The sequence below is a fragment of the Gracilinanus agilis genome, chromosome 4 (assembly GCF_016433145.1).
Source record: "Gracilinanus agilis isolate LMUSP501 chromosome 4, AgileGrace, whole genome shotgun sequence".
NCBI classification, from domain to species: domain Eukaryota; kingdom Metazoa; phylum Chordata; class Mammalia; order Didelphimorphia; family Didelphidae; genus Gracilinanus; species Gracilinanus agilis.
The window spans coordinates 395,560,094-395,587,840 of record NC_058133.1 but is presented as its reverse complement, the minus strand read 5'-3'; the positions used below and the strand labels follow the sequence as shown (position 1 = coordinate 395,587,840).

At 36.8% G+C, this 27,747-nt stretch overlaps 1 protein-coding gene across 1 annotated transcript in view; it reads left to right on the top strand.

The window, feature by feature from the left end:
• Positions 1 to 7,633, top strand: part of IFNGR1 (interferon gamma receptor 1) — a 32,678-nt gene extending 25,045 nt beyond the window's left edge. Inside the window, exons 7-8 of the mRNA XM_044677101.1 lie at positions 400 to 533; positions 6,768 to 7,633. Of these exons, the coding sequence (XP_044533036.1) occupies positions 400 to 533; positions 6,768 to 7,349 (716 nt within the window). The 3' untranslated portion in view covers positions 7,350 to 7,633. The remainder of the gene's footprint in view (positions 1 to 399; positions 534 to 6,767) is intronic.
• Positions 7,634 to 27,747: the final 20,114 nt, after the last annotated feature.

Genomic DNA, 27,747 nt, shown 5'->3' with positions numbered 1-27,747 from the left:
GCTTAGACAGTATTCATTGAATACCTTAATATATATCTTTAATTTTATTAGTATTTCTGGAGAATGCAGCTCTTCTGCCTTCCGATGCTCTGTGAAATTCTCTTAGAGTTTTGACATCTGGCATTTTAAATCCTTTTCCTCCTTATCATCTGATGAGATCCAGAGTGGGGAACTGTTCTGCCCATGGACACATAGTTAGAGACAGGAACTATAATCCTGGACTCTCAATTTGCAGCTCTATTTTTCTTCAGTATTCAAGGATAGCTTCATCCAACTATTCCTATTAGGTTCTGAATGTTTCTGTAGTAAGAAGTAATTTTAAACAATTTATAGGTTACTTAAATTGTTTTACTAGTGTTCTATGTTCATGTTAATCTTGTTTCTTTTCTCTTTTTTTAGATACTTCTGTGCTCATCCTAATTATTTCCCTAAGTCTTATCTCTATTGTATGCTTATTAGTACCTGTCCTAATTTGCCGGGTCAGAAAAAGAAAGACGTGTCAGAGAGAGAACTTCACATTGCCCAAGTCATTGGTAATTTATTAAATTTAAATATTTTTCCATTAACTCTAATGTATGTTAAACTTGAAGTTTATGATAATTTTATTCATCTCTTCCCTCATAGTTTTGTTACCCCTCTTGAAATGGATCTCGGCCCCTCCCAAAAGATGGGAAGAGATCTGTAAGGAGTAAAGCACAGTGACAGTAGACAAATGGTAAAGGACAAAGAAAGCTAGAAAGTAGGCACAGTTGATATCATTTAACATGCTTGTAAACCTCAGTATTCTCTAAGGTCATTACTGTAATGTAGCATATTAATGTCATTTTTGTTCTGGACCTGTAACTTGATTGGTGTGGTTAATTACAGATAATTGAAAATTCCTTCTACAGTGCAGATTGGCAATGATTTTGCAATTTTTAGTCTAGGAGTTACCTCTATTCATTATATTTATTTATGCATGTATGACAGTGTGATGTCAACAGTAAAGAACTGACCTTAAAATCAGGACTACCTATATTCAAATTCTGCTTCTAACATACTAGTTGTGTGATTTATGAGTAAGTCACTTAACTTCTCACTGCTCTTGGCAGTTCTTTTTAAGATTTCAAAATGAAGTTGAATTGCTGATCTTGTTTAGTGGAAGAAGTTTCATTTCATACAGTGATTTATACATATCAGTGATTAAAAATTTTTTTAACCAATTTAATCATATACTGTTATTTTAATAAGCAAATTAATAGCTACTCTAGATGGAAATATAATAATTTATAGTCACTGTGTGTTAGAACCTTCATGCCTAAATATTATGAAACAGGTGTTTGACATTCCAAGTACCTAACTGATGTCATAGAAAATAAAATTGATACATATTTAATGAATAAGAGATGACATAATTGATGAGTCATCCTTGATATAGTTGTCTGAATACAGTCAGATCCATAACTTACTAAAACAGTTATAGAAATCAGCAAAACTAGAAGAGATAATAACAAAAGACCACATAGTATGCAAATAAAACTCCAAACCTGACCTAATAAGTTGGCAGGTAATTTGTTATTGCTTATTATTTATGCAAAAAGAGATGATTGAAAGAAAAGAATACACCCCAGTTATAACAATTTCTGGCAGAAGTTTAACCAATGTAAATCAATTACCATAATAAGGAGTAAAGAGGCAAAAAAAAAAAAAAAAACATTTTAACATTCTAATCATCTGCGTTCCCCAGGCATATTATTCAAACCATTAGTACATTGCTTCTAGGAAAAGCATGTAAATTTATAGTTGTGTACATCAACAGACTGTCTCTGTAATTCTCCTGGCCACAACTCATCTTTACATGTTGTGTTTCCTTTATAGAACATGACTACCTTTGCTCTTTTTAAATGTGTATCACTAGGCCAATGCCTGTTGGTATAGTAAGTGCTTAATAAATACCTTTCTATTCATAAAACAATAAATAGAGGGAAAAATCAGTTTAGCCAAAGCTTGACAAGAGACCCAATTAAGCAAGGTCATCTTGAAAGATTTGTTAATAAACATGGAAAGAAAATGACAAAAAGGAGAAAGATGCAAAAGTTCTAAAGATTTTTACAACAGATTCTTTTTACCATCAAGGAAAATAGAGCTGCCACAGTTGGATTTTAATATCAGTCTCGAATGTGTTATAGAAGAAGTATAAGCAGCACTAATGAAGAGTGGAAAAAGCACCTCGATTAGGTCTGTGCTAGAAGTGACACAATTGTGAGGGCATTGAGAGGAATCATCAGGGTATGTGGGGGAAAAAAATATAGGTCCTTACAGCAGCCTCATTCCCCTGTTTTTCCCCCTGGAAAAAGCATCTGAGACAATATTAGTTATTACTCCGTGTGCCTGCTTCTTTCTCTTTTCTATAAAAGTGTTAAAAGAGTAAACTGCATCTACAATGAAGGTATCCTAGGTTAAGGTACCATTTGTAGGAATAGGTAGGGTCTTTTCATGCCATGTGGTCTGTACCTCTACTATTGTACAGTTAGTTGAAATCTGTAGTGAATTCAAAATTTAACTCTTTTTTTTTTGTAATTGTAAAAAGCATTTGCTACATTAGAGTAGAATAGCTCATTAGACTCTTGTCCAATGAGATTTAGCCCATGCATACATCAGTTTTGTCAGATTTCCTTGAAAGCTATTAAAAACAGAATTTTATTGAATCCTCTGATCATTTCTATCAGGCAAGGCATAAAACATGGAGATAGATGCTGAGAATACATTTTTGCCACTATAATGGAGGAGATTAATATAGTCTACATCTTACAGTTTTCCCCATTTGTGCAAAAGGAAAGGTGAAGGCTTTCAGGTAACTCCTGTTGTGAGTGGCATTTTGCTGATATAATCTTGAATAACCTCCTGGATGAAATCTATAAACACTGAGTTTAGTCAAACCATACACACCAGAAGAAACAAGAAGCTGAAGGATGATTATTATTCAGACTGTGATTTACAATTATGTCACATAAAAAATATTTTAGACGTTTGAAAATGGATGTTGATTACAAAATTGGAAAGGAAGAACATTTGCAATCTTTTTTGTTGTTGTTTTAAATAATGACCTTCAAATTTCTCCTTGAAGGAAAGGTTTGTCTTTAATTCTACTCTTCTACACTGGTGATATATGAGTGTAAGTCATGGAACACTACAGTTTCCAAGTAACTGAAAATGTGTCATAACTCATAGCAGGGAAGGAGTATGATGGGTATGAACCCAAAGGAGAAATAGTTTAAAAGATGTCATCAAAGAAATATGTGCGAAAAAAAGAAGATAGGTTGGTCATATGGGAAGAGTATAAGATTACCTACAAAAAAGTTTCACATAAAAGGTTCTCTTGAAGGAAGAAAACAAAAGATTCTAAGAAACAGATGGGAAGTAGAGTACTGTATTTAAGCACAACTTGAAAGCCTTTTTGATTGAACTGTAGAATTAATATAGCATGTTGTATTATAACACTAGAAAAGTAGGTTGGAGAAAGAGTATAGAGAATTTTAAATATCAAACAGGAATTCATATTGTATCCTAGAGATGTCAGGGAAGAAAACTAGTTGCTGGAGGGGTAGAAATGCCCTCATAGAGGAGGAAGAGAGAATGATGGATGAGGTCAAAGGATTTTGTGGCACAGACAGATGATAGAATGCCTAATAAATGAGATTTTTCTCAGCAGAATATGAGAGACCTTAAGCTAAGAGCATTGAGAGAAAGGAATGGAGATCATGAGAACTGAGTAGATTGAGAAATTGGGAGTTTATAAGAGTGTTTGAGGGGGAATCAGAATGTCTATTGAAGTCTTTTGGTGCTAGGACAGATTTTGGAAGTAGAACTACAGATCATGTCGGGTATTGAACTTGTAAAAGGAGCAAGAATGACTTGAGGCCACTATAAAACTGCTATGAAGATCTGTATATGTGAACCTCAGAGGATAAAAGCTTGACAAGAGTAGCAAAGGTACAGTCTGGAAGTTGCAGTGTGGAGCAAATAGTATCTCTACTTATTTCCACAACCTGTCCTTTTGGGATGAAAAGGTTGACTAGAGATGGCAGGTAATCTGGAAAAAAGGCCAGGTCTCAAGAGAGATTGAGAAGATGAAAAAGCCCCAGAGGAAGAGGTTTAAATGAAGGGAAGAATATGCAATTGGTTGAATTGTAAATCACTCCAACAATTATAGGAATCAGTTTAGAACCATATTTTAAAAGTCACTCAACTGTGCAAACTCCAGCCCAGTAATACCCACCACAAGGCATGTTCCACAATGAAGTCAGAAAGGATATAGGTAGGAACAACATCTGTTTTAGGTAGACTGAGATGGTCTAAAGGGGTGGGGAAGCAATTTGACTTTGTTACTGTCCACCCAGCCAACAGGCATTTGTAGGTTTTAGCAGACTCCCACTACCTTCTGTGAGGGCTTTTCTCAGTCTGTCATAGCCTATTGGCATAGTGAATGCAAAGGAAGGAAGAAGTAGTGTTTTTTGTTTGTTTGTTTTTTTTAAACCCTTGTACTTCGGTGTATTGTCTCATAGGTGGAAGATTGGTAAGGGTGGGCAATGGGGGTCAAGTGACTTGCCCAGGGTCACACAGCTGGGAAGTGGCTGAGGCCAGGTTTGAACCTAGGACCTCCTGTCTCTAGGCCTGGCTCTCACTCCACTGAGCTACCCAGCTGCCCCCAAGAAGTAGTGTTTTAATTGAGTGAGTATACTTTTAAATTTGAGGGGAAATGTCTCTTTTAATCATTGTGGTGCAATAAAATTTGAAGTTGGCCCTAATGAGTGATTGCTTAACAATCTCAGTGAATTCTTGAGGATGGAGTCGATAAATAAACAGGAGTCCAAAGATAAAGCAAAAAGGTCCTTCTTCAAATGGCCAGGTAGGTGTAGAAACATCTACCCTGTCCATAAAGTAAGTGCGTTCTTTTATATACTGCTTTTAAGGAAGCATTCTGCAGTATTAAGAGAAATAGTTTAAACTAATCATAGTAGAGTCAGCTTTCATATCAGCTAGTTATCAGGATGGGTGGACATAATTTTTCTTAGAGACATGTTTCTGGAATAAGATAATTTATCACTTTAAGGGAATACAATGAATGCATTTTTTGACTTATTGGAATGTGAAATAACAAGTTATTTCCACAGCTATAATCCACAATTTTGTATCTTATCACATCATTCTAAGTTGTTTTTTATTGCACTTATGTTCTAGAAACATGTTGTTGCATTCTAACTCTTAAGATTGAATCTGTAGATTGCCCTGAGTGGGTCCTGGTCTAGAATAGGAGGGAAAGGATTCATGTAAAGAAATATTCCTATTATTTCAATACTTTTTGTTGTGGCAAAGATTTGTAAATAAAGTTGGCATTTATCAATTGGCAAGTTGCTGTATAAATTATAGAACACATATTTAATGGAATATTACTTTGCTATAAGAAATGATGGAAAGAACAGATTCAGAGAAACTTGTGGAGATTTAAGAATCAATGCAAAGTGAAATGATCAGTATGATCAGTATTAGGAGAACAATATATAATGACTTAAGTACTCTGTAATTGAAATCTCTGAAACACTTGAGAACTCTGATCAGTTTTTTGAGCTGACCTCAAAAGGCTGATTATGAAGCATAGCAACTAAAGATAAATTTTCAGGAATGAATATGTGGATTTGTTAGAAGAGAAGACTTTTGTTCCCAGGGAGAATATTTATAGATAACAATTATACTAATTCCTAAAAAAAAAAAAAAAAATGGAAAAAGCATCAATAAAACATTAAAAAATACTCAGTAGAAGAGATAGATAAGCCAGACAGTCTTGTAACTTTTGTAAGGGCAGCTACATGGCACAGTGGATAGAACACAAGACCTAGAGTCAAGAGGACCTGGGTTTAAAATCCAGCCTCAGGACTTTCTAACTGTGTAAACCTGGACAAGTCATTTATCCCTTCCCCTTCTGCCTTAAGAATTGTTATTGGCACAAAAAATAAGGGTTTAAAAATATGTTCATATGTACCTTTTTTTTAAGGGTACATAATACATTTTCTTATTTGCTTAAGTTAATATATATTACAAATCAGTTAAAAAATAAATAAAGGGAAGTTTAACTGCAGAACTGTAAGAGGACACTGTAAAAAGGGGCTGGCTGGCAGGGTTTGGGTGGAACATGAAAAGTTCTAGGCTGAGAAGAATAGAGATGAGAAGAGGAAGGGGGAGTAGCTTTCTCTGAGGTAGTCTGTGATTGGTCATCACAAAAACTGGGAAAAAAGAAATGGAGTGAGTGGTGGACAGAGAGACTGAGTCTAGGCATATCCACATTAAAGGGATATTGTTATAGGTTATTTTTAAGATAGGTATACATATTACCTATAACAATATTGTGCCCAATTATAGTGGTTTGAAACTGCCCCAGGGTCACCTTAGGAGTAAGTGACTAAACAAGAACAGATCTAGGTCTACTTTATTAAGACCTAATCCTAGACTGTCTAGGTTTTAAGGTTCCCTTCCAGATCTCTGCTCTGTGAAACGAATGTGTGGCTAGATTGTAGGACACATGATCTTTTGAGTAGTTGATGGTAGGGAATATGATTCTGAATACCAAAAGTAAACTGTTCACCTTTATTCCACTCATAGTTCATTTTAAAGTAGCAAATTGCCTAGTATTTGGCTTGATTTTATTTTATTACCCTTAGATCACTTTGTATAATTTGTGAACAGGACGCTTGAATTTGTTTCCCTCTAACATCTGTTTCTTCCCCCTTTAGGTGGTCACTGTGGTAAGAAATTTTAATTCACTAAACCTTTTAGAGGTGAAACCTGAAGGAAAGTATATTTCTATTGTTGAAACATCAGACTTGAAAGCCCCAGAAAGTGAGGAAAAAGCCATTGCTCATTTGACCCCAGTGAGTAGCATTAATTCTGAAGACAATAGAGAAAAAGACCACTTTCAAGAAATATCAAGCAAAACAGAAGAAATGACTATTGAAGAAAATGTTACTGAAATGATATCTGATAGTCATCAGAGTACAATGATGAAAGAAAACTATTTTCATCCTATCAGTAGTCAAACTGAATCTGGCAGTCTCATTTCAAACTCTTGCCTTCCTGGAGATGATTCTGAGAATAGACATGAAGAATCATGCAATTCCATGTCTCACCCAGAGTCTCCACAAAGTGACCCTGAAACATGGGCGGACATACAAGACAACATCGCAATAAGGAAAGTTAACACAACGTTTGGCTATGATAAACCTCATGTTCTAGTAGATATGCTTACAGACACCAATGATAAAGAGACTTTGATTGGTTATCGACCAGGTCCTGAACCGTCTGTGGAAATTTCATAGCATTCAGCTAAAACAAAGCATACTTGAAATTTTGCAGCTCCTAAAAGTCGACTTTTTGGGTTTTGCTTAAAGCAGGTAGCATGTTCAAGTTCAGTGATGGTGACTTTAGATTTTGAGTCAGGAGTTCAAAACTCAATTTTCCTCCTCTAAAAATTGGGTTTGGAATTGCTTTGTATGACCTTTTTATGCAATACTTCAACTATGATCTTACATGCAGAACACATGTTGAATGAAAAGAAAGGGTAGTTAACAATGTTTAATACAATTCACATCCATTTACCATATGATTCTTGTATCTGCCTTGGGTAACTAAAAGCAAACACTTGCTGATTCCCATATATGTGTGCTCTTTTTCTCTGATCCTGCCCCTGGGCTAGGTGTGCCTAAACTTCCCACTCTACCTCAAAAAAAGAACAGACTTTGACTGTGGGTAACTGAAACCATGGATGGGGGGTGGGGAAGGGGGGCGGAAGGGGGGGAGAGAGAACAACTGTAAATAAATAGATCCTTGCTGGAGCTCCAGTTTTGAATACTATTAAAAGTATGAAATAGATAATTATTAAAACTAATAAGCCAAATGTTTTTAAGCGAAGTAACTCATTTAAATTATTCATGATTTGAGGTTTCTTAGTTTTTTCCTTTCTTTTCTTAGTTTTTTCTCCCATATATTTCTTGGATAAAGGATTTAAATTAGTTAGCAGGATTATGTGAGACTAAAGAAAATCAAAAGTAACCAAGATAATACAAATCTAAACAAGACATTTTGGATCCTGTTTTTAAAAAAACAATAGCATGTTATTATGTGCATATTCGGGTATATTTAATTATTAATAATGTTGTTTAGATCAGTGTAAGGATTTGTAAGTTATACTACATGCTTAGAGCCAAAATTTCAACCACAATTCATAATTTTGGGGGATGGGGAGAAACTTTGAGTCTTTCTATCTCAAACAGGCTAGAACTACAGTGGCTATTCTTAGGCATGATCCCATTGCTAAAGAACAATAATCTTTGACCTGTTGCTTTTTTTCTAAGTTGAGCCTATTGACTCCTCTTAGGCAGCCTAGGGATTTACCACATGAGTGTGGACACCCCTTTGATTTCAGGGCCACTTCAGCTCAGAACCCCTGAACTCAAGTGATCTACAAAGCCTTGGCCTCCTCCAGTAGAGAGATCATAGGCACTCTCCCCACAACTCATATGGCAAATCACATTTGGCCCTGAAAAAGTTTTGTTCTACAATGATTGCTCTTTATAAAAAGTAGATGCAGTTATTAGGAGTTTGTTTAGACTACTGATTTATTTTCAGTGTTTACTCAACAAAATTATGCACATGAGAAGCAACATAGAATATTACAAAGAACTCGCAATTTTTTGAGCTGTTGCCACAAAATTGTCTAGTTTACATGCAACCTTCCTCCCCCCTCCCACTGTAAGTCAAAATTCCAGATAAGCCCAAGTACTAGCAAATTGCTTTTGACTCTAGTCTGCATTCAGCTCTCCAAGACTAATGCAGCAGCTTGAGGCACCCAACTCACTTGTTCCCTTTCTTCATATGACTGCATTTCACCCACCAATATCATTTTGCTTATTTCCTCTTACCAGCCATTCCAGGGCATCAGGGTTCTCACATCAAATAACTAAAAATTAACCTTTTGGTCTTTTGATCCTAATTCTAAGAGCCTTCCAGAGATAAACCAAACCAGAAGAATTATTAGTCCAAGATCTTGGTTTTTATGGGTGAGAAAAATGAGGTCCAGGTAAGTCAAGTGACTTGTGTAGTTTGTGATGGAGTCAGGACCACTACCTCAGGCTCCTGCTTTTTTGATTGTGCCATGTTACCTCACTTGGAGTTCTTGAATTGAAAATGCCACATGGAAGTATTTTTAGACATCAGCATTGTCAGTCCCAACTAAAATCCAATCTTTTGTAGGAAACCTTTCCCAAACCCTGTTAATTCTAGCACTTTCCCTCTTAATTATTTCCTATTCCTCATGTATATAGCTTGCTTTATATTTATTGGTTGTCTTGCCATTTTAGACTGTGACTTCCTTGAGGGCAGGGACTATTTTTGGCCCCTTTTTGTATCCCCCTCACTTAACACAGTACCTGGCACATTGTAGGTGCTTAATAAATGTTTATTGATTCATTTATTACTCTCCTCTGGGGAGTGGAGCCATGAACTCCAAAATCTTCCATTTAAGAAGAGAGCTCAGCTCACATCTCATTTCTTACTTGGCTGCACTACTCTGGTACTTCTCTTTCTTCATCATGCCCCAGAGTGTGGCGTCCTCATTCTCCTATCCCCACTTACCTGTTGCCTTTATAAGGTTATTTTTGTTATTTGGTCTATTCATTTAGAATTTCATTGTATAGTCTGTTTGGATCTGTATTGTTTGAGGTCCATGAACTAATTACTTTTATTGCATTTTGTTTTTTATTGCATATTTTTGTGGTCTGTAAAGGATGTATTAACTATTTTTGCCTTTTTATATTTGTTTGCATATCTGTATTCTAGTACATGGTAAACTTTTGTAAAAGTTCAATGTGGTGCTGAAACATGTATGTTCTTTAGCTTTCCCATGTAGAAGACACCATAAATCTTTTAATTTCTCCACTAATTTGTTCAGTTCCATTTTCTCCCTTTTGTTTATCTTTCTGTCAAACTTAGAACTGAGAAAAGGATATTGAACACTCCTGTCACTATTGTATTACTTTGGTCTATGTCTTCTTGTAATTCAGATAATGTTACCTTTATAAATTACAATGCTAAGATAAGTTTATTGCTGGTATTATTTGCCATCTATGGTTCCTTTCAGCATAATATAATTTCCTTATTTATCCTTTTTTTAATGTTTGTTTTTGTTTTGTCAAATAGCACAATTACAACTCATGCTCTTATAGATTCACTTGATGCATAGTAATTTTTTTCCTATCCTCTCAGTTTTATTTTGTCTTTGTTTTCCTAATATGTTTCCCAAATGCAAAATATTATATTCTATGCAACATCTTTTCATTTAATTAAATGATTTAATCTCTGCCCATTTGCACTTATGAAAATTAGGTTTATGTCTTCCTCTACTGTAGTCTCTGATATAGGGACTTTTTTTTACGTTATGATTTTTTCCCTCTTGTGCTGTAAACATGGTACTACCTTCAGTTACTTTGCCCTAATCTTTTAATGTGGCCCTATTCCCACTCTCTTCTCCCACTCTCTTTTCTCTTCATCTCTGACCCTCTCTTCTTTGGGGTTTTGCTTATATGTTCCTGTTTCTCTCCTGCTTCTATTTTGTGGCATAATTCTTCCCCTTTTTTGTCTCAGTCAAGTAGATTCCTACAACTAGACCTATTCACTATGATTTTTCTTTTTTTTTTTTTTCTTTTTTTGTTTTGGCATTCTTTTCCAAAAAGGATTTCTTTCACTTCATTATTAATCCTCTCTGTCAACTCTACCCCTTCATTCTCAGATTCATGACCCTTATAATTATCTGATCTTTTCTCTTTCTTTCCTCATACAATCAAAACTTCCAAGATATCAATTCCAAGCTCTCCCAAGGAGGCCATTTCTGCCACTGCCTTATGAAGTTTTCCCTATAGATTATTGTGCCTCGCTCCCAAAACTGGTATTTATTGCAGATATCAGAAAATACTCTGCCCCATGGTAGAGCAGACCTCCACTGATCTATACCCTCTTGGCTCCCTCTTTTTGCTCATTTTGCCTCCAGAAATCCTCCCTGAGTTCTGTCCTTCCCTTTCTCTTATGCACTTCCCTGAGTACAAGTTTTCCCCTGGAGTTTCAACTTCCCTATTGCCAAGATAGAATGAGTAGAATTTTCAAGGGCTAAATCTCCCAGGCCATCCCCAGAGCAATGTTCTCATCTCTTCACAAAACTATTTTTTCACCCAAAGGACCATTCATTAGTGGAACCCCCTCTCACCACCAAAGTAAAGCTTTGTTCCCTCTACTTTGCTTTTCAATTTTTCCTCCCTCTTTATTCACTCTCCTAGAGGATCTTCTCACTCAGAGACTATAGAGATCACTTTTCAATCATTGCTAGCCTCTGGTTTGACTTGAGAATAGTATACATTCCTCTCTCTCCTCTTGCTCTCCATTTCATGTGCCCTTCCATCTTGTAATATCTCACCAAAAAAAGTGATTCACCTATGGTTGGAGTATCATTGGGTTCTGTCCAGAATGTCTCATGCTGGCCTCTTCACTGTTATTTGTACCAGCCTTCTGCCTTCTCTATATCCTTGTGTACATTTAGAAATAAATTTTATACTGTTCTCTTTGCTATCACTCTGTTGTTGACTGCTGCTTTCATTTATTCCTATATTTTTCTTGTTTGGGATGTTCAAGAAGCAAATAATCTCTTAATTTATGGTTTTATCCCTAAAAATCTTTCAGATGCTCTATTATTGGATGTCTACCCTTTTACATGTATAATTAAGCTCAAGGTAAGTCCTCCCAGACTGCATCCTGAGCTCAATTGTCCTTTGGGATATATTTCATTCATTATCTCTTATGTTTTCTGATAGGTACAGAATAGTCTTGCATTACCTTTACAATTTAAATCTTTTTTTTCTGATCTCTTAAAGCATTTACTTTTTCTAAATTGAATTGTTAAATTTAACCATGGTATTTGAAATTTGTAGCCTTGATTTTTTTTTTTTTTAGTGGAGGTAATCTGTGAATTCTTTAATTGATACTTTGTTTTCTATGTTCAGAAGGCCATGCTCTTCCATTATTTTCTGTATTATGGCATTAAGGTTTTTGTCCTATTATTCCTTTCGGTAATAATTATACTTTAGCCATCTCATTCTTTCTTGGAAATCAGTATATTTTGCTTATATAGTGAGCATATTTTCTTTTATTTCCCCCCCCCTTTTCTTCTAGATTATCTTTCACATCTATATATTTTCATTCCCAATCTTGTCTGAAATTTTGTTTATTTGGTGAGATGTGCCATCATAGATGCCAGTTTTTCTATTCTGCCCTTTATTTTTGTTCTGCAGGCCATAAATTCTGATTTCAAGAATCTCATTTTCTTTTGAATCACTCAAGAACAGTATGTTATGGTTCCATCTTCTTACATTCCACATGGTCCTCTGCCTCCCCAAGTGTTATTTTCCTTTGTTAAAGCAGTATTTATTCATTGAAGCCTGAATTCAGTTATTAAATCTAGAGACCATATTTTCTTCTGTTGTTAATATTTTCCCTGTTGATTTATCTACTTATGTTCATAATCTTTGAGTTTTTCTTTTCTTTTTGAGTTTTCTTCTTGAGATCTTTGGCAATTTCAGTCTTTTTCCCTGCCTGATTTTCCCCTATTCATTTTATAACTTTTCCCCTGCTAATGGTGATTTTCTTGGGGGCTGGATCTCAAAGAGTCTCAGCCTCTCCAGCTGCACAGTTCACAGTTGACCAGCTTAAGTCTAAACCCGAAATGACTCTTGGGTGCTCTGAAATAACCTCAGCTAAATATTGTACTCTTTCCCTTAGGTGTATTGGAGTACTACATAGCTCTGCCAAACACACAGTGTCTTGTCTTACTGTTCTCTTGGTTTCTCTGGCCTTGCCATTCCAAAATGTGCCATGCCAGTACCATGGGGTTGACTACCCTGGCATCTCTGGTGTTATGGTGGTGTTCCCCTTGGCATGAGCACTGGGAGTTTTGAACTTTGCAGAAGCTAGGGGATTGTGGACCCCCTGCAAGCTCTTGTACCTGAAGGAAGGGCTGTAGCAGCCCTAACTGTCTGTCCCAGCAGGCAAGCTTGCATAGCCTGGAGCTGGAGAGGTTACAGTTTTGGGGGAAGAGGGAGGAGGTTGTAAAAAGTATTTATTAGGTCCTCAGGCTGATGGTGGAGGAATCAGGCTGAGTGACCTCAGAGATGGGCTTGGAATTTGTTTTTTATCTTTTGAATTCTGGGTATCATTAACCATAGAGACAATTGAAGTTGTTTTGTCTTTGAGGCATAATTTCTGTTCTGGAGAGGTCTGAGACATGGGGATCAGAGCCCTCTGTCTTGCTCACATGACCTATCAGTTCTTTAAGTACCCCAGGATACAGTTCTTCTAGGCTGCCGAAGATGTCACTGAGAATGAGCGTGCTTTCTTAGGACTCACACTCATTTTAGGTTTCAGCTCCTAGTAACGATTCTTGTACTGTCTTTTCCAATCAAAGAATAATTTTCCTCAGAGGAGAAAATAGAAGCAAGAGCTGGGGAGTTCTCTCTACTCTATTATCTATTATCTTCCCATCTACTCAGAGAATATTTGTCTCTGATCCTCCATTGGCCTCCAACAAGACTCCTCCCTACCCCCCCAAAATAGCAACACTTTTTCAAAACTATACTGTTTCTGTATTCATCCTCTCATGGCTTTGCTTCATTCCATAATACAAATGTGTGTGTATATATAAAATGTGTGTGCTTGTCATACACATACACATACACCGCTGTTTGCGGTATGTTAAAAGTCTAAGCTAATTGATGATTAACCTGTGTGACCACCCAGTTCTCTTAAGACCCTTTTCTTTCTGATTAGAATCCTGGAATATTTTCTCTCCTTATTTGGAGTTCCTAGTTTCTTTCAAGACTCACCTCAAGGTACCTTCTTCCCAGTCCCTTCTAGCTGCTAAATGCCTTTCCCTAGACTATATCTGTTTTATTTGTGTTTTATATATACCAATGAATGTAAATGTTGTTTCCCTGGTGTGTTTGTCCTTGTATATTATTTTTGCATAGACAAAATACACTGGTATTCTCTTGCCTAACACAATGTTGAAAAAATGGCAAGTTTGCTTAATAAAGTGACTGAAATAACCATTCTCCCTGACCCAGAGATTCCAATACTAGGCTTCTACCTCAAGGAGAGCATTGATTAAAAGAAAGATCTGATATATCAAAATAGTTCTAGCAGCCCTCTTTGTTGTATGAAGCCATCCAGCAGCTCCACGAAGATTAGCAGTCAAGGGTGTAGGAAGTTATCAAGCCTTAAAAGTGAGAGAAGGGTCTAGTTTCAGCCGAAAGGGAAGTTTTATTTCCCTGTCTGATTTTATGTCAGATTTTCAGGGTGGTGGAGCCAAGATGCCAGCCACATTGAGATATTAGTTGGAAAGTTGGTAGAAGGCTGACATGCGTTTGAGGGTGTCAAAACACTGCGTCCTTTTACCTCCAACCAGGACCTTAGCAGCCGACATCCATCTATCTCATGTGGATTTTAGGTCTCTTTCCATCTTGGGCTTTCTGGCAAATTGTAAAGGCTCTATGGCGGTTCCTTCTGAAATCAGACACAATAATTCATACTAGGCCCATGATATTTACCAAATACTTGCAGGTTCCTACATCCTTAAGCTTTTGGATAAGCAAATAGGGCCAATATATATAAAATGATCTTAATCTACAAAATCAAAATCTTGATACCAATTCCCATATACATCAGTATTAAAAGTATAGTGAAAAAATAAAAGGAAAGAAAAGAAAAATATAAAATCATATGCCTTATTACAGATGAAAAATAAAATAAACAATTAAAAATTTTAGACTGATGGCTCACATTTCATGTGGAGATATTTTTTAGCCAACCAAAAGTTTCTCACTCAAAATGAGATCAGTCCCTTCTAGCTGCTAAATGCCTTTCCGTAGACTATATCTGTTTTATTTGTTTTTTATATATACCAATGAATGTAAATGTTGTTTGCCTGGTGTGTTTGTCCTTGTATTTTATTTTTGCATAGACAAAATACACTGGTATTCTCGTGCCTAACACAATGTTGAAAAAATGGCAAGTTTGCTTAATAAAGTAACTGAAATAACCATTCTCCCTGATCCAGAGATTCCAATACTAGGCTTCTACCTCAAGTAGAGCATTGATTAAAAGAAAGATCTGATATATCAAAATAGTTCTAGCAGCCCTCTTTGTTGTGACAAAGAACTGGAAGCAAAGTAAATAACCATCAATTAAAGAAAGGTGAAACAAATTGTGGTACATGAAGGTGCAGGAATATTACTGTGCTATAAGAAATGATGATTACAGAGAAGCACCGAAAGACACAGAGGAACAGATAGAATTCTGAAGAAAGCATACACAATGACTACAATAATGCAAAGAGGAAGAACAATCACAAAACAAAAGTAAATATTGCAAAATAACCCAAGTATGATCCCAAAGAAGAGATGAGAAGATACTCCTCCCCTCTCACCATCCTTTGTAAAGCTGGGGGATCCATGAGTGTAAGACATTGCATGTATTGTCATCATAGAGAGGGGAAATTTCAGCATTAAAAGATATTAACAAAATTATTTTAAATTTGTTTCCTTGATTAAATCATTTGTTCCTCTTCAGAATTAGATTCTTGAGCTTCCTATCTGTCAAGCTTATTTTTCCTGTGGAGTTTTAGAACACTGGATCCTATCTGTTTTCCCTAAGCTTTCTGAAACCCATTCTCCCCAAAGCTAAGGTACACTCATCAGATTCTGTCTAGCTTCCCTCATTAATTCTCTGCCATGAATTCTAAGCTGAAGTGATTATTTTGAGGATTCTATCACTGGAATTTCAGCAACCAACATTTCCTTCCTGGACAGAATCAGGTCCAAAATACCCATTCCCCATGTCACTTCATCTTCCTTTTTATGAATAAAATCCAGCATTAAGATAAGTCAAGGATTTATTAACTGTTGGTTTTTTTTTATTTTGCACAGGAGATGTCTAGCAGATATCTGGATAGCCAAAGTCCTTTAATGCTTCTGTATCATAACTCCATGCCAGATTTGATTTCTTGAAGTTTCATCTTCCTACTTCTCTATAGTCATATATATATATATATATATATATATACATATATATGTATATATTTTAAACATTTATATATATACACACACATTTCTCTGTGTGTGTATTGTTTGGGCCATTGAGATGCTTAATGACTTGCCCACAATCATATAGCAAGTAGATATCAGAGATAAGACTTGAACCTAGATCTTGGCTCAAAGTCCAAAAAGGTTTTAAGGCCATATTTGTCAGTTTGCCTCTGTGTGTGCGCTCCCATGATAATATCACTTCTGTTGATCCTCATCCAGATACTCTATTATGCTTTCCCATTTGAGCTCCTTTTTTTGCCTCAATATACAGTGCTATTCTACAATCCTTCATACTTGTTCAATAATAATGACATAATGCTTTAAGGTTTGCAAAGCCCTTTACAAATGTTACTTCATTTTGTCCTCTGCTCTATAAGATAGATGCTATTATTATCCCCATTTCACATATGAGAAAACTGAAGCTGAAAAGTTAACTGACTTGCCTAGAGCTTAAGAACTTCCTAACTGCAAATCCAGCCCTCTGAATTTTGCTACCTAGCTATTTCTGTATTTTTTCTGAATTAGTTTACCCTTTCTGAGTAATATCCCAGGCTAAATCTATTCTCTCCAAAATTCAGTGATACCTTTGATTTTTAATTTAACCTATTCAGTAGGATCTATTGTGCTTACTGTTTATTACCTATGAGTTATGTATTTGGCTTTAGGTTATCTGGGGTGATGGTGTTCATTGGAAAATAAATAGAAAATAACTATGCAGATAGACAATATGACTTTTTTTTTCTAAGACCTATCTTGGGAACAAGATAAGAAAATTAAACTTTTATTAAACCTCTACCTCCAACCTCACTACTATAATATTTTTTTGTTATTGTTCAGTTACCTCTAACTTCATGACCCCATTTGGGGTCTTCTTGGCAAAGAATGAGTGGTTTGCCATTTCCTTCTCCAGCTTATTTTACAAATGAAAAAATCAAGGCAATCAGGGTTAAATTACTTGGCCCAGAGCCACACAGCAAGTGTCTAAAGCCAAATTGTATAACTCAAGTTCTACTTTTTGAAATCCATTCTCCCCAAAGTTACTCATCAGATTCTAACTTCCCTCATTAATTCTCTGCCATGAATTCTAAGCTGAAGTGATTATTTTCTCTTGAGGGTTCCAATTTCAGCAACAATATCTCTTTCTTGGACAGAATCAGGTCCAGAGTATATACCCATTCCCCATGTCACTTCCTGCATTTTATCCTGTGTTAATGCCCCGAAGAGGGGGCTGAACAGGCCCAAGAGTAGCCTAGGTAAGGGCTGGTGAAAAAAAGAGTAAAGTCAAAGTTAGGGGTCAGAAGGGATTGATTGCTGGTGACAATCAATGCCAGGCCTCAATTGCTGATAGCAAATTAAGTACAGTTTATTGAGAGAATACCTAAGCCTTTTTTAAAGACAAAAACCACAGGAATTTATCTCAAGAAAATTCAAGCAGTTTTCTCATAACAAAGGTAGCTTTGAGAGAAAAAGCTTTGAATGAGGAACTGAGAAAAGGGGGAATCCCGCAGGACTGTTTTACTGTCTGGGAAAGGGAGAAAAGATTATTACCTCCATCAACAATTTTGTTGTTGGGGAAACATGGAAGCTGAGGGATCTCAGACCTTTGTCTTACACAGATCCTGAGACCTCAGTCCCTAACAATCCTGCCAACTAGCTACCCCCTAATATTTTTATTTCATTATTTTAACTAGATGTGAAAAATATAACAAGGATCTATTATCTTAGTATTATGATACTTCAACATGTCCATCACTATAAGTTAAGGCTAGAAGAAAATTTAACTGGTCTAGCTCCTTTAAGAAGTACAGTGACTTGCCCAAAATTACAAAGATCTTAAGTAGCAGAGTGGCTAGGGATTCAATCCCATACCTTCTGATGCTATATAGACAGCAATTGTTCCCACTACATGAGAAAGTTGGCTATGAATTGGTGAGTTTGGGGACCATATCAACTCGAGAACAATCTGGTAAACCAGACATTGTGACATGGGTCAAAAGAGGTAGAAGTCCCAGATCCTTCTAGCATTGAAATAAATCATTACTAACATCTCAGATATGTCCTTCTCTAAGATGTGACAAAAAAATACATACATTTTTCTTTAATGTGTCCTATATGTATATAATATATATCTGTAGATATTGATAGAGACCACCCGTGTCTAAGGTGTGTACATCAGACTGTCCAGCTTTTCTCTCCTCTGATATGAATTTTGAGATTAAGTGAGTCTCTGCCCCTAAAGTTCCCGCCATTTCTACTTCAACAACTAATATCATAACTTTCTTTGAATATAGTGAGAGGCAGTATTAGAGTATGTTAGAGTGGGGAGTAAGCCTGTTTGGAAGTAAGGGAGACCTTGGTTAAGTCCTACCTCCCTCTGATAGATAACGATGTGACCTTAGATCCTTACTAGCTCTTTAAGATGGCAGGTTGCAGAACAATTACTTATCTTTATTAAGTAACAATTACTCATCTATAAGGAAGAAGCTTCCTTACCAGGGAGATTCCCAACACAATTGAAATTACAAGTCTAGACCAAATTATACATGTATGCCTATGACTTTACTAGCTCATTAAGGTATTTTTTTTCCAATGAAAGCTGTGACTTTTAAGATGTTTGAAAACCCTTCATATAAGTCTTCCCAGGTTTTGTGTGTGTGTGTGTGTGTGTGTGTGTGTGTGTGTGTGTGTGTGTGATCATTTTCTCATTACTTATGGTCATTCATTCAACAAACATTTACTAAGTGCTTGCTACTGTCAAACACTGTATTGGGAGGGAATACAAAGACAAAGGCCATTAAACTAGAACCAGAAGTTAGACCTGGTGCAAAATAGTCTCCATGGTTCTTCCTTCAAAGGACTTACCACATTACAATCTAATGCTTTGCTTCAAAAGACCTATTTTGATCTTGGAAATCTACCAAAATTCCTTAGATGATATCTTTCCCTGGCCATTTTAGCTAATATCATGTAGGACTAGAGATGTGCTCCAGAAAAATAAAGCTTTTTATTTCTGCCCTCTGAAGCTGCGGAGAGCTTAGAGCTTGGTTAGACATCAAAGAAACCCAGGTCATCCACTGCCCTCCAAGGCTGTCACCAGTCATCCTGACTTCTGTCTTGCCTTTGGAGTTGGATGACTGAAAGGGAGAGTGAGGCCGACAACTTTATGCAACTCTGCTTCACTGAAATCCAATTCACAAGTCAAGTCCTCTGAAACAAAGGACTAACAATAAACGTATTAATCCCTCTCTCTATAAAAGACATTGTGCTAGCCACTGGGAATAAAAAACTGGTGGGAAGCATTACAACATGCATAGAGCTTAGTATCTATAGGATTATTTAAGGAAAGACCATTATTGTCAACAGGAAAGACCCACCAGTCAGGAAGCACCAAAAACAATATGGTGAGTTTTCCATGGAGAGAAATGGGCAGAACCCTCCAATGGATTCAAAGAGAGATGATGTAGTCACAATTAAAAAACCTTCTTTTAAGGGACTAGACTGACTCGTTGATTTTTTTTCATTTTTTGTTGTCAATTGCCCTTGAATGTACATCATCTATTAATCATTAAGCATTTGCAGTGGCACCTATACCACTCATATCCAGTAATGGTATTGAGTAAAACTGGAAAATACCTTTATGTATACATATAAAATGAGGAACTTGTGGGATACCTCATAAAATCATGATAAAATAGGTCAAGAAAGCCTTGAGTAGTCCATAGAAGGCCAAAAAAAGGTGCTTTCCTTAGTTTAAGATTATTTTTCTTCCTGAAGATTTCAGTATTTTTTTTTAGCCTTGCTTTAGTGAGGGGTTTTTTATTATTATATACTTAGTAACCATCACTACCAAATAATACTTAAACAAATGCATAAAAAATTATGGTGCAAAACTTCAAACTCCACATTGTTTAAAAATATAAAAATTATATATATATATATGTATGTATTGTATGCTAGTAAAAACATACTCTACTTTTGAGTTCCCTTTGGATTTGTTTTACTTTGATACCTTTTTCTCTTGATTTTGTGTCTGTTATTTTTTAATATAATCAGACTATATATTATTCTTATTCTCATCTCTTTTCATCTCTTCATATATTTCCTTTATTTTCTTTATATTTCCAATATTTGTCATTTCAAATATCACAATCTATTTAGTCATTTCATTTGTTATTTTATTATTGTGTCATTACAAACAAAGCTTCCATGAATATTTCTAAAGAAACACAGCTTTTTACCCTCTTAATAATGCCCATTTGGACCTAATCCTACTACTGGGATTCCTGGGCCAATAGGCATAAATGGCTTTACAATGTCTTGTTTTTTAAAAAAAATTCACAGCTGCTCTACCAATGTAATACTAAAATTGTTTCTCCATGTTCTTATTAGCATTTAATTTGATCAACTTAACCCACTTGGTTCTCAGTTAACATACATTACCAGGGCCATATTTAGCTAGATCAGCCCTTAGGCAGCAGACACAATCTGTTGCCAGGACTATGCTCTTTCCAAAACCAAGTCTTTCCAGCTTGGTCATACCTAGTGGAACTTTTGTTCTAATGCCACAACCCCTCAGGAATGCAGGATTATCTTCATAGTATGATGAGGATTAAAGTAAGACTTTCACAGAATATTTATTTATACTCTCCAAACCATTATTGTCTCACCAAAAACTGGATTAAGTGCATGCTCAGCCTTTGATATACTACTAGCCTCATGGAGTTGGTGGAGGGTGGCTCTCCAGATATGCATCATATTTAAAATACTGATTCATTTCCTTAACTTCTTTCTTATTTATTTTTGGTTAATTTAGTTCCCAGAGGCGAAAATTAAAGTCCTCCATTATTATTTTGTTATCTATTTCCATGCATATCTCATTTAATTTTTCCTTCAAAAATCTGCTGTAACTCTTGGTGCACACAGGTCCAATAATGATAATCCTTCATTATCTATAGTAACTCCCCCACTCCCCAATATAATATAGTTAACCTGTTCACTCCTTCCAATAATATCCATTTTAGCCCCAACTCTGTCAGAGATCATGACTACTTCACCTCCCTTTTCTGGGTCAGCTGAGACATAGTATATTCTGGTCCAGCCCCCTCACCTTCACTCTTTGTGTATCTCTCATTTTCAGTGTGTTTCTTGCAAACAACACATTACTAGGTTCTGAATTTTTATCCTTTCTGTTATCTAATTTTTTCATCCTTTTTACTCTCAGTGTCATAGTTACTAGTTGTGCATTTCTAGCAACTCCATTCATCCTCATTGTTTGTCCCCCTCTTCCTTTTTTTTCTGCTGAATCTTTAGATGTCCATTTTCCTTTGACAAATACTTCTCCAGTTCACATCCCTTCCCCCAAATCCTCCTTACCCTCTCCCCTTGCCCTCCTGCCTTCAAACTGACCCACTTTTCCAAAGGTCTTTCCCTTGTCCCTTCCCCCTTACTTTTTAATTCTTATTCTATCCACTTTTTCTAAAATCCCTTCCTTGTCCCCCCCAACCATGCCTTCCTACTTTTTGATATGAGTTCAATTCTAAAAATCCCTGTCCTTTCTTGTCCTAAGAGTTTCTCCTTTATTCTCTCATCTTAGCCCCCTACCTCTTGATATGTACTCGCCTCTAGATATTCCTTCCTTCCCTCCTTTTCTTTTCCCCTTGTCCACCTTTCTCTTAACTTACCTTTCCTTCTCATTTTCCATCAGGCACTCAAGGGGGCTCTCAGTCCCTCCCTTATCTCATCCCCCTTGCCTCCTATTTCTCTGTATGTTAAGAAAAAATTTGCCCTTCTAATTGTGTATGCTGTTCTCTCTTTATCCCAGGTCTGATGAGGGTTGGATTCTAGCAATACCAGCCCTCTCTTCTCCATGGCAATTCCTCCACTCATTCCTCCTTCATATGAAATAGCCATTCCACCCTACCTCTTCCTGATCTATTCCACTATAATTTTGGTTCATTCCATTCCGTTCATCTCAACTTTGAGTCTTCCATCCATACCTGCCCCTTTAGAATATTCAGGCAATGATACTATTCCCAGGGGCTATAGATGACATTGACCCATACAAAATAAAACAATTTGATATTTTAGGTGGCTAATGATTAGTCTTTCATACCTTTGTGTGTTTCTTATAGATCAAGTTTTCTGCTGAGTTCTGGATTTTCCCCCAATAATAGTTGAAACTCCTTTAGTTCACTCTGTATTCATTTTTTACCTTTTATAATTATGCTCATCTTTGCTGGATATGTTATTTTTCATTGTAAGCCCAATTATTTTGCCCTATAAAATGTTGTGTTCCATGTCATGCATTCTTTTAATGTTGTAGTTTCTAAGTCTTGTGTTATTCAGACTGTAGGCCCACAACATATAAATTGATTTTTTTCTTGTTGCTTAAATTATTTTCTACTTAACCTGGGGGCTATGGAACTTAGTAATGATGTTCCTGTGCATTTTAATCTTTAGGTCTCTTTGAGGTGGTAAATGATTCTTTCAATTCCTATTTTACCCTTTGTTTCTCGAATTTCTGGGCAATTTTCTTTGATGATTTTTTGGAGCTTGGTGTCCAAACTTGTTTTTTTTTTTTATCATAAATTTCTGGGAGTCCAACTATTCTTTTTTTTTTAAACCCTTAACTTCTGTGTATTGGCATATAGGTGGAAGAGTGGTAAGGTTGGGCAATGGGGGGTCAAGTGACTTGCCCAGGGTCACACAGCTGGGAAGTGTCTGAGGCCAGATTTGAACCCAGGACCTCCCATCTCTAGACCTGACTCTCAATCCACTGACCTACCCAGCTGCCCCCAGTCCAACTATTCTTATACTGCTTCTCCTTGATCTCTTTTCCAGGTCATATGCTTTTGTGATAAGATGTTTCATATGCTTTTCTATTATTTAATTCATTTGATTTTGCTTTATCATTTCTTGTCTTGGGAAATCATTAGCTTCCCCTTGTCCAATTCTAGATCTTAATACATTATTTTCTTTCCTAAGATTCCAAGTCTCTTTTTCCATTTGGGTCTTTCATAGTTTTCTTGATTTTCTTGCATTGCTCTTTTTTTCTTCTTCCTATTTCTCCTTAACCTCTCTCATTTGTTTTTTGAGGTTTTTTTAAAGCTCTTTTAAGCTTTTAAGCTCTTCCAAAAAGCTCTTTTTGAGCTTGTTGTCATTCTTTTTTTTTCTTTCAATTCCAGCAGCTTATTTTTAACATGATTCAGGTCCCTCAGGGCAAGAATAAGCCCAAGTCACATTCCCTCCACTCTGAGGGAAGAAGGGATCCAGCCCCAGATATTGGAGTCGGGGATAAGGGAGGAAAAGGAACCTGCTTAGCTCTTCCCAGGGAAGATTTCTTCTGCTATGCAATCAAGCCAAGTATCAACCCAGGACAAGGGATAGGGGGACTTGTAGATATGTTTCTTTGCTATTTTTGAAGGAGGTGTTTTTGCTTCACTTCCCTCTGAATTTGAGCTAAAGTCTTCTCTATCCCTATAATAGCTCACGATCGTCATGTTCTTTCTTCTTTGCTTGCTCATTTTAATTTTTTTTTTTAATTTTAGAGGCTAGGCCAATAGATTCAATTACTGGCTTTTTACTAGAGTCTCTGGGTTCCTAGGGTGTTGAGGTATGTTACTTTAGGTTTCAGAGTTTTTTAATGTGTTTGTTGTTTCCTGTGTCCTATTTCATTATTTCAGTTTTTATAGTCCAGGCTTGGATGTACACCTGGTCCTCCACCCAAGCCCTAGTCTGTGATTGATTGATCTCAGGTGCTCCAACCAGAGCCTGCAGACAATTCTACTACTACAATTAAAAGCAGTCAGTAAGGCATCCCCCTGTGACAACAACAAGAGATTCCACTCTCCTGGGAGTGACCACAGCTGATGAGCCCATCCCTCAACAACCAGACTCACCAGTGTATATTCCTTCCTCACTCCTCCTCTCCTAAACCCAGGCTAGAGCAGATGTCTAAATCACATTTCTCAGGCCTCTAAAGCCCTTGTTTGTTAGCAGTGAGGCTGGAGTTCCTGTCCTGAGGGCATAGCAACCATAGACTGTAGCACCCACTCCTTTAGTCCCTAGCTGTGGATTAGCCAGGGCTCTGGAGCTGAGGCCACAGCAGACCCAGCTGTTCCCAAGATCTCTACCTGCAGATTCCATTGGTATCCTTAAGGATGCAAGCCCAGGAACTCAGAAAACAGGGGAAGGTTGCTGGTGGTTCAAATATGAATGCCTTCCCTTCAAAAATAGCTAGCAATTAACTATTTATTTTTATTTAACTTCCAAAATAAATGTACTTTCATTTGCACATAGAATGCACATGGCTATATAGGTTGTCTCCCTCCCTCCATTAGTATGTAAACTCTGAGAAGCATCAACTGGTTTCACTTCTTTCTTCTGTCCCTAGAGCCTAGTCCAGGGCTTGGCATACACACACAAGCTTTTAAACAAATACTTGCTTCTCAGCCAATTGGAATGATTATTCTTGTACATATCTGATTCTGTCATTCCTCTATTCAGAACACTTGGGTTTAAGAACCCTGTCCTCGCCCACTGGCTTTCAAACAATGCTGCCTGCTTTTCCATGGCAACATTCACCTGGCTTTTCCACTTTGACTCTAGGGATGCCCACACTGATGCTGGCTCTGCCATGTTGCCACTCATGCTGATGCTGATGCCAGGAGATGCCAGCATATGACATGTTACTCTGTGACACCTATGTCTCATCATTGGGGTGCCAAGAGACGGAGGTATTTAGCTTCACACATTTGAACCCAGGTCTCCTTTAATCCATGGCTGGTACCCTATATATACTGTGCCACCTAGCTACCCATCAATTAATGAGTACATTGAAAAATTCTCAAAAAATGCAATATATAACACCTATGAATCTCCACAAAGGGCAGAGTTGCAAATGTCTTTTTATATTTCTTCATTTGAGTCATGCTTTGTAATTTTGCTACTTTGACTTTTGATTTTGTGTGTTTGTGGCTCTTTCCATCTACATTGTTGTCATTATTTTGTTGCAGTCCTGTGCATACTGTTTTTCTAGCTCTGCTCACTTCACTCCATATCAGTTCATGTAGATCTTTCCATGATGCTCTGTATTCGTCACACACATCAATTCTTACTGCACAGTAATTTTCCATTAGATGAATGCCCCACAATTTGTTTAGTTGATCGAAGGACATGCACTTTGTTTTTCAGTTCTTAGCTATCACAAATAAAGTGCTGCAATAGATATTTGGCATACAAAGACTTTCTTCTCATCAATGGTTTCTGGCGGGGATAATGTTATTATACTTTATGTATTGAAAGAATCTAACTTAAATGGAAGCATTTATTAAGTGAATATAGTTTGAATTGATATTTGAAGTCACATTTCTAATAAAACATTCAACTAAAAATGATCAGTAAAGTAATAGCAATCGTGGTCTAAATCAAGACCAAAGCCCTAAAATTTGTGAATTGGCATGATATCTACCACATGGGAAAAATGAAGGACATAAATAATGGGCTGTTTGCATGCACTATGTAAGAACTTGTGGTGAGGCTTGTCATTACAAAAATTATTTGTGTCTAGAGTCTAAAGAAGTTCCTTATTCTTGAACTCAGTCCTATACACTCTTGTGAAATGATTGCCAATTATTTTCAGGAAGAGAAACTGCTTAAAGGTCATCATTCTTTAGTGGAGTTGTCCAAAGTCTAAAGGAAAAAAAAGAGCCCTGTTCATGTATTCTTTGTGAGTCTGGGAATTCTGGAACATTTCCCTACTCAGGAACTATCCTTTTTCTACATGGATCTGCTCTATGAGCCAAATGGATAAACCTTTGGGGCTATAATTTCTCTGGTCTATATGGTGAGTTCTCTGTGGATGGATGGAGCAGCTAGGTGATGAAGTGGATAGAGCACCAGGCAAGAAGTCAGGAAGACCTGAGTTCAAATCCAGTCTCAGCATTACTAGCTGTGTAATCCTATGCAAGTCACTTAACCATATTTGTCTCAGTTCCCTCATCTGTAAAATGAGCTGGAGAAGGAAATAGCAAACCTTTTCAGTATCTTGACAAGAAAACCCCAAATGGGGGTCATAAAGAAGTGGGCACTACTGAACAACAATGGCATAGATGGGTACAGTGAATATGATGAGTCTGAATTTGTCCATAGTACAAATATGCCCATAATATAAATAGGATAAAGACATAAGATTAGTGAATCCAGAGCTTTAGGTCAAAACCACCAGAGATCAACCAGTGTCCTTAGGAGCAAAAGAATCATATCCATTTGACTGAAGTCACCGAGTAAGATAGCAACTACTTTCTAGAAAAGTTTAGGCTAAACTCAGGTCTAGGACCAAGTGGGTATTCTTGGGTCAACAAGTAGGGTTGTATTTCCCATTCATTTAACAGATTTCATAAGATTTCAACAGAAATCATAAGATTTCAAACTAGGAGGGACTAGGCTATAGGACTAGAAAGAATTTCCAAGACTATCTATCTAATCCATCTGCCTCATTTTATATTTTATTTTATATTATTAAGAAAATGAAGCACAGGTAGGATAGCTGACTAGCAGAGTTCTTTGAACACAGACCCTTTGATGCCAAATCCAGTAGTATTCCCATTCTATTGTTTTACAGATGAAGAAACAAGACCTGGGAATATAAATGACTTTTTACCTAAGGTGACAAAGATTATAGAATCTGTGTTCTTATTTTAAATCTAGTGTGTTTCCAGGACAGGTTGGCTGGAGCTCAAGGTATGTATAGATGGAAAGATTGGGATAATATCTATATAACCTTGTATTGTGCTACGTACATCATAAACATTCCATTTCCATGAATGAATGAGTGAATAAATGAATGAATATCACATCCTTCGGGGTAAATTACATGAAGACTTTTCTATCTAAGTTTTGACTGGTAAAGAATAAGCATTGGTGGGTGGGTTAGAGGGGGTGGAAGAGGTTATGGTGAGAATAGAACATAAGGGATTCACTGAGGAAAGGAACAACATGCCCTTATTGAGGGGGAAATATATGAGATCCGGTGGAGGTGATATAATGGAAGCATGATGGACAAAATGGTGGAAAGTCATAGTGCAAATGTTCATGCTCTCTGGAGACCCTCTCACCTCTCATATTGCTAATGTGGACACCTCCTCACTGTCCTGGCAGGTTAATTCACTGCAATAACCTCTCACATTGGCTCTATGGACCAAATCAGCCAGCTAGTCATTCATCATGATGCCCCGTTACCCAGTCCAAACAGCTTTGAGGTGGCAAAACAGCTCGTGTTGACTTCTGGACAAGACAACCAGCCTAACCAGTTCTTGACTCACCAGAATTCTGCACCATCCAATTAGATCTTAGCATCTCCTCCTCTACAGCAAAGTAACTACAAAACCTGGCTTTTTCCTTGCAGCTTATACTTCTCAAATGAAAGGGACCCCAAGAACAAAAGGCATCTTTGAGAGAGAGTCTTCACCTCTCAAGCTCTGCGGCTGCTAAAGGGAATTGCTGGAACTCCAGGCTTTATTTAGTCAATCGGGAATTA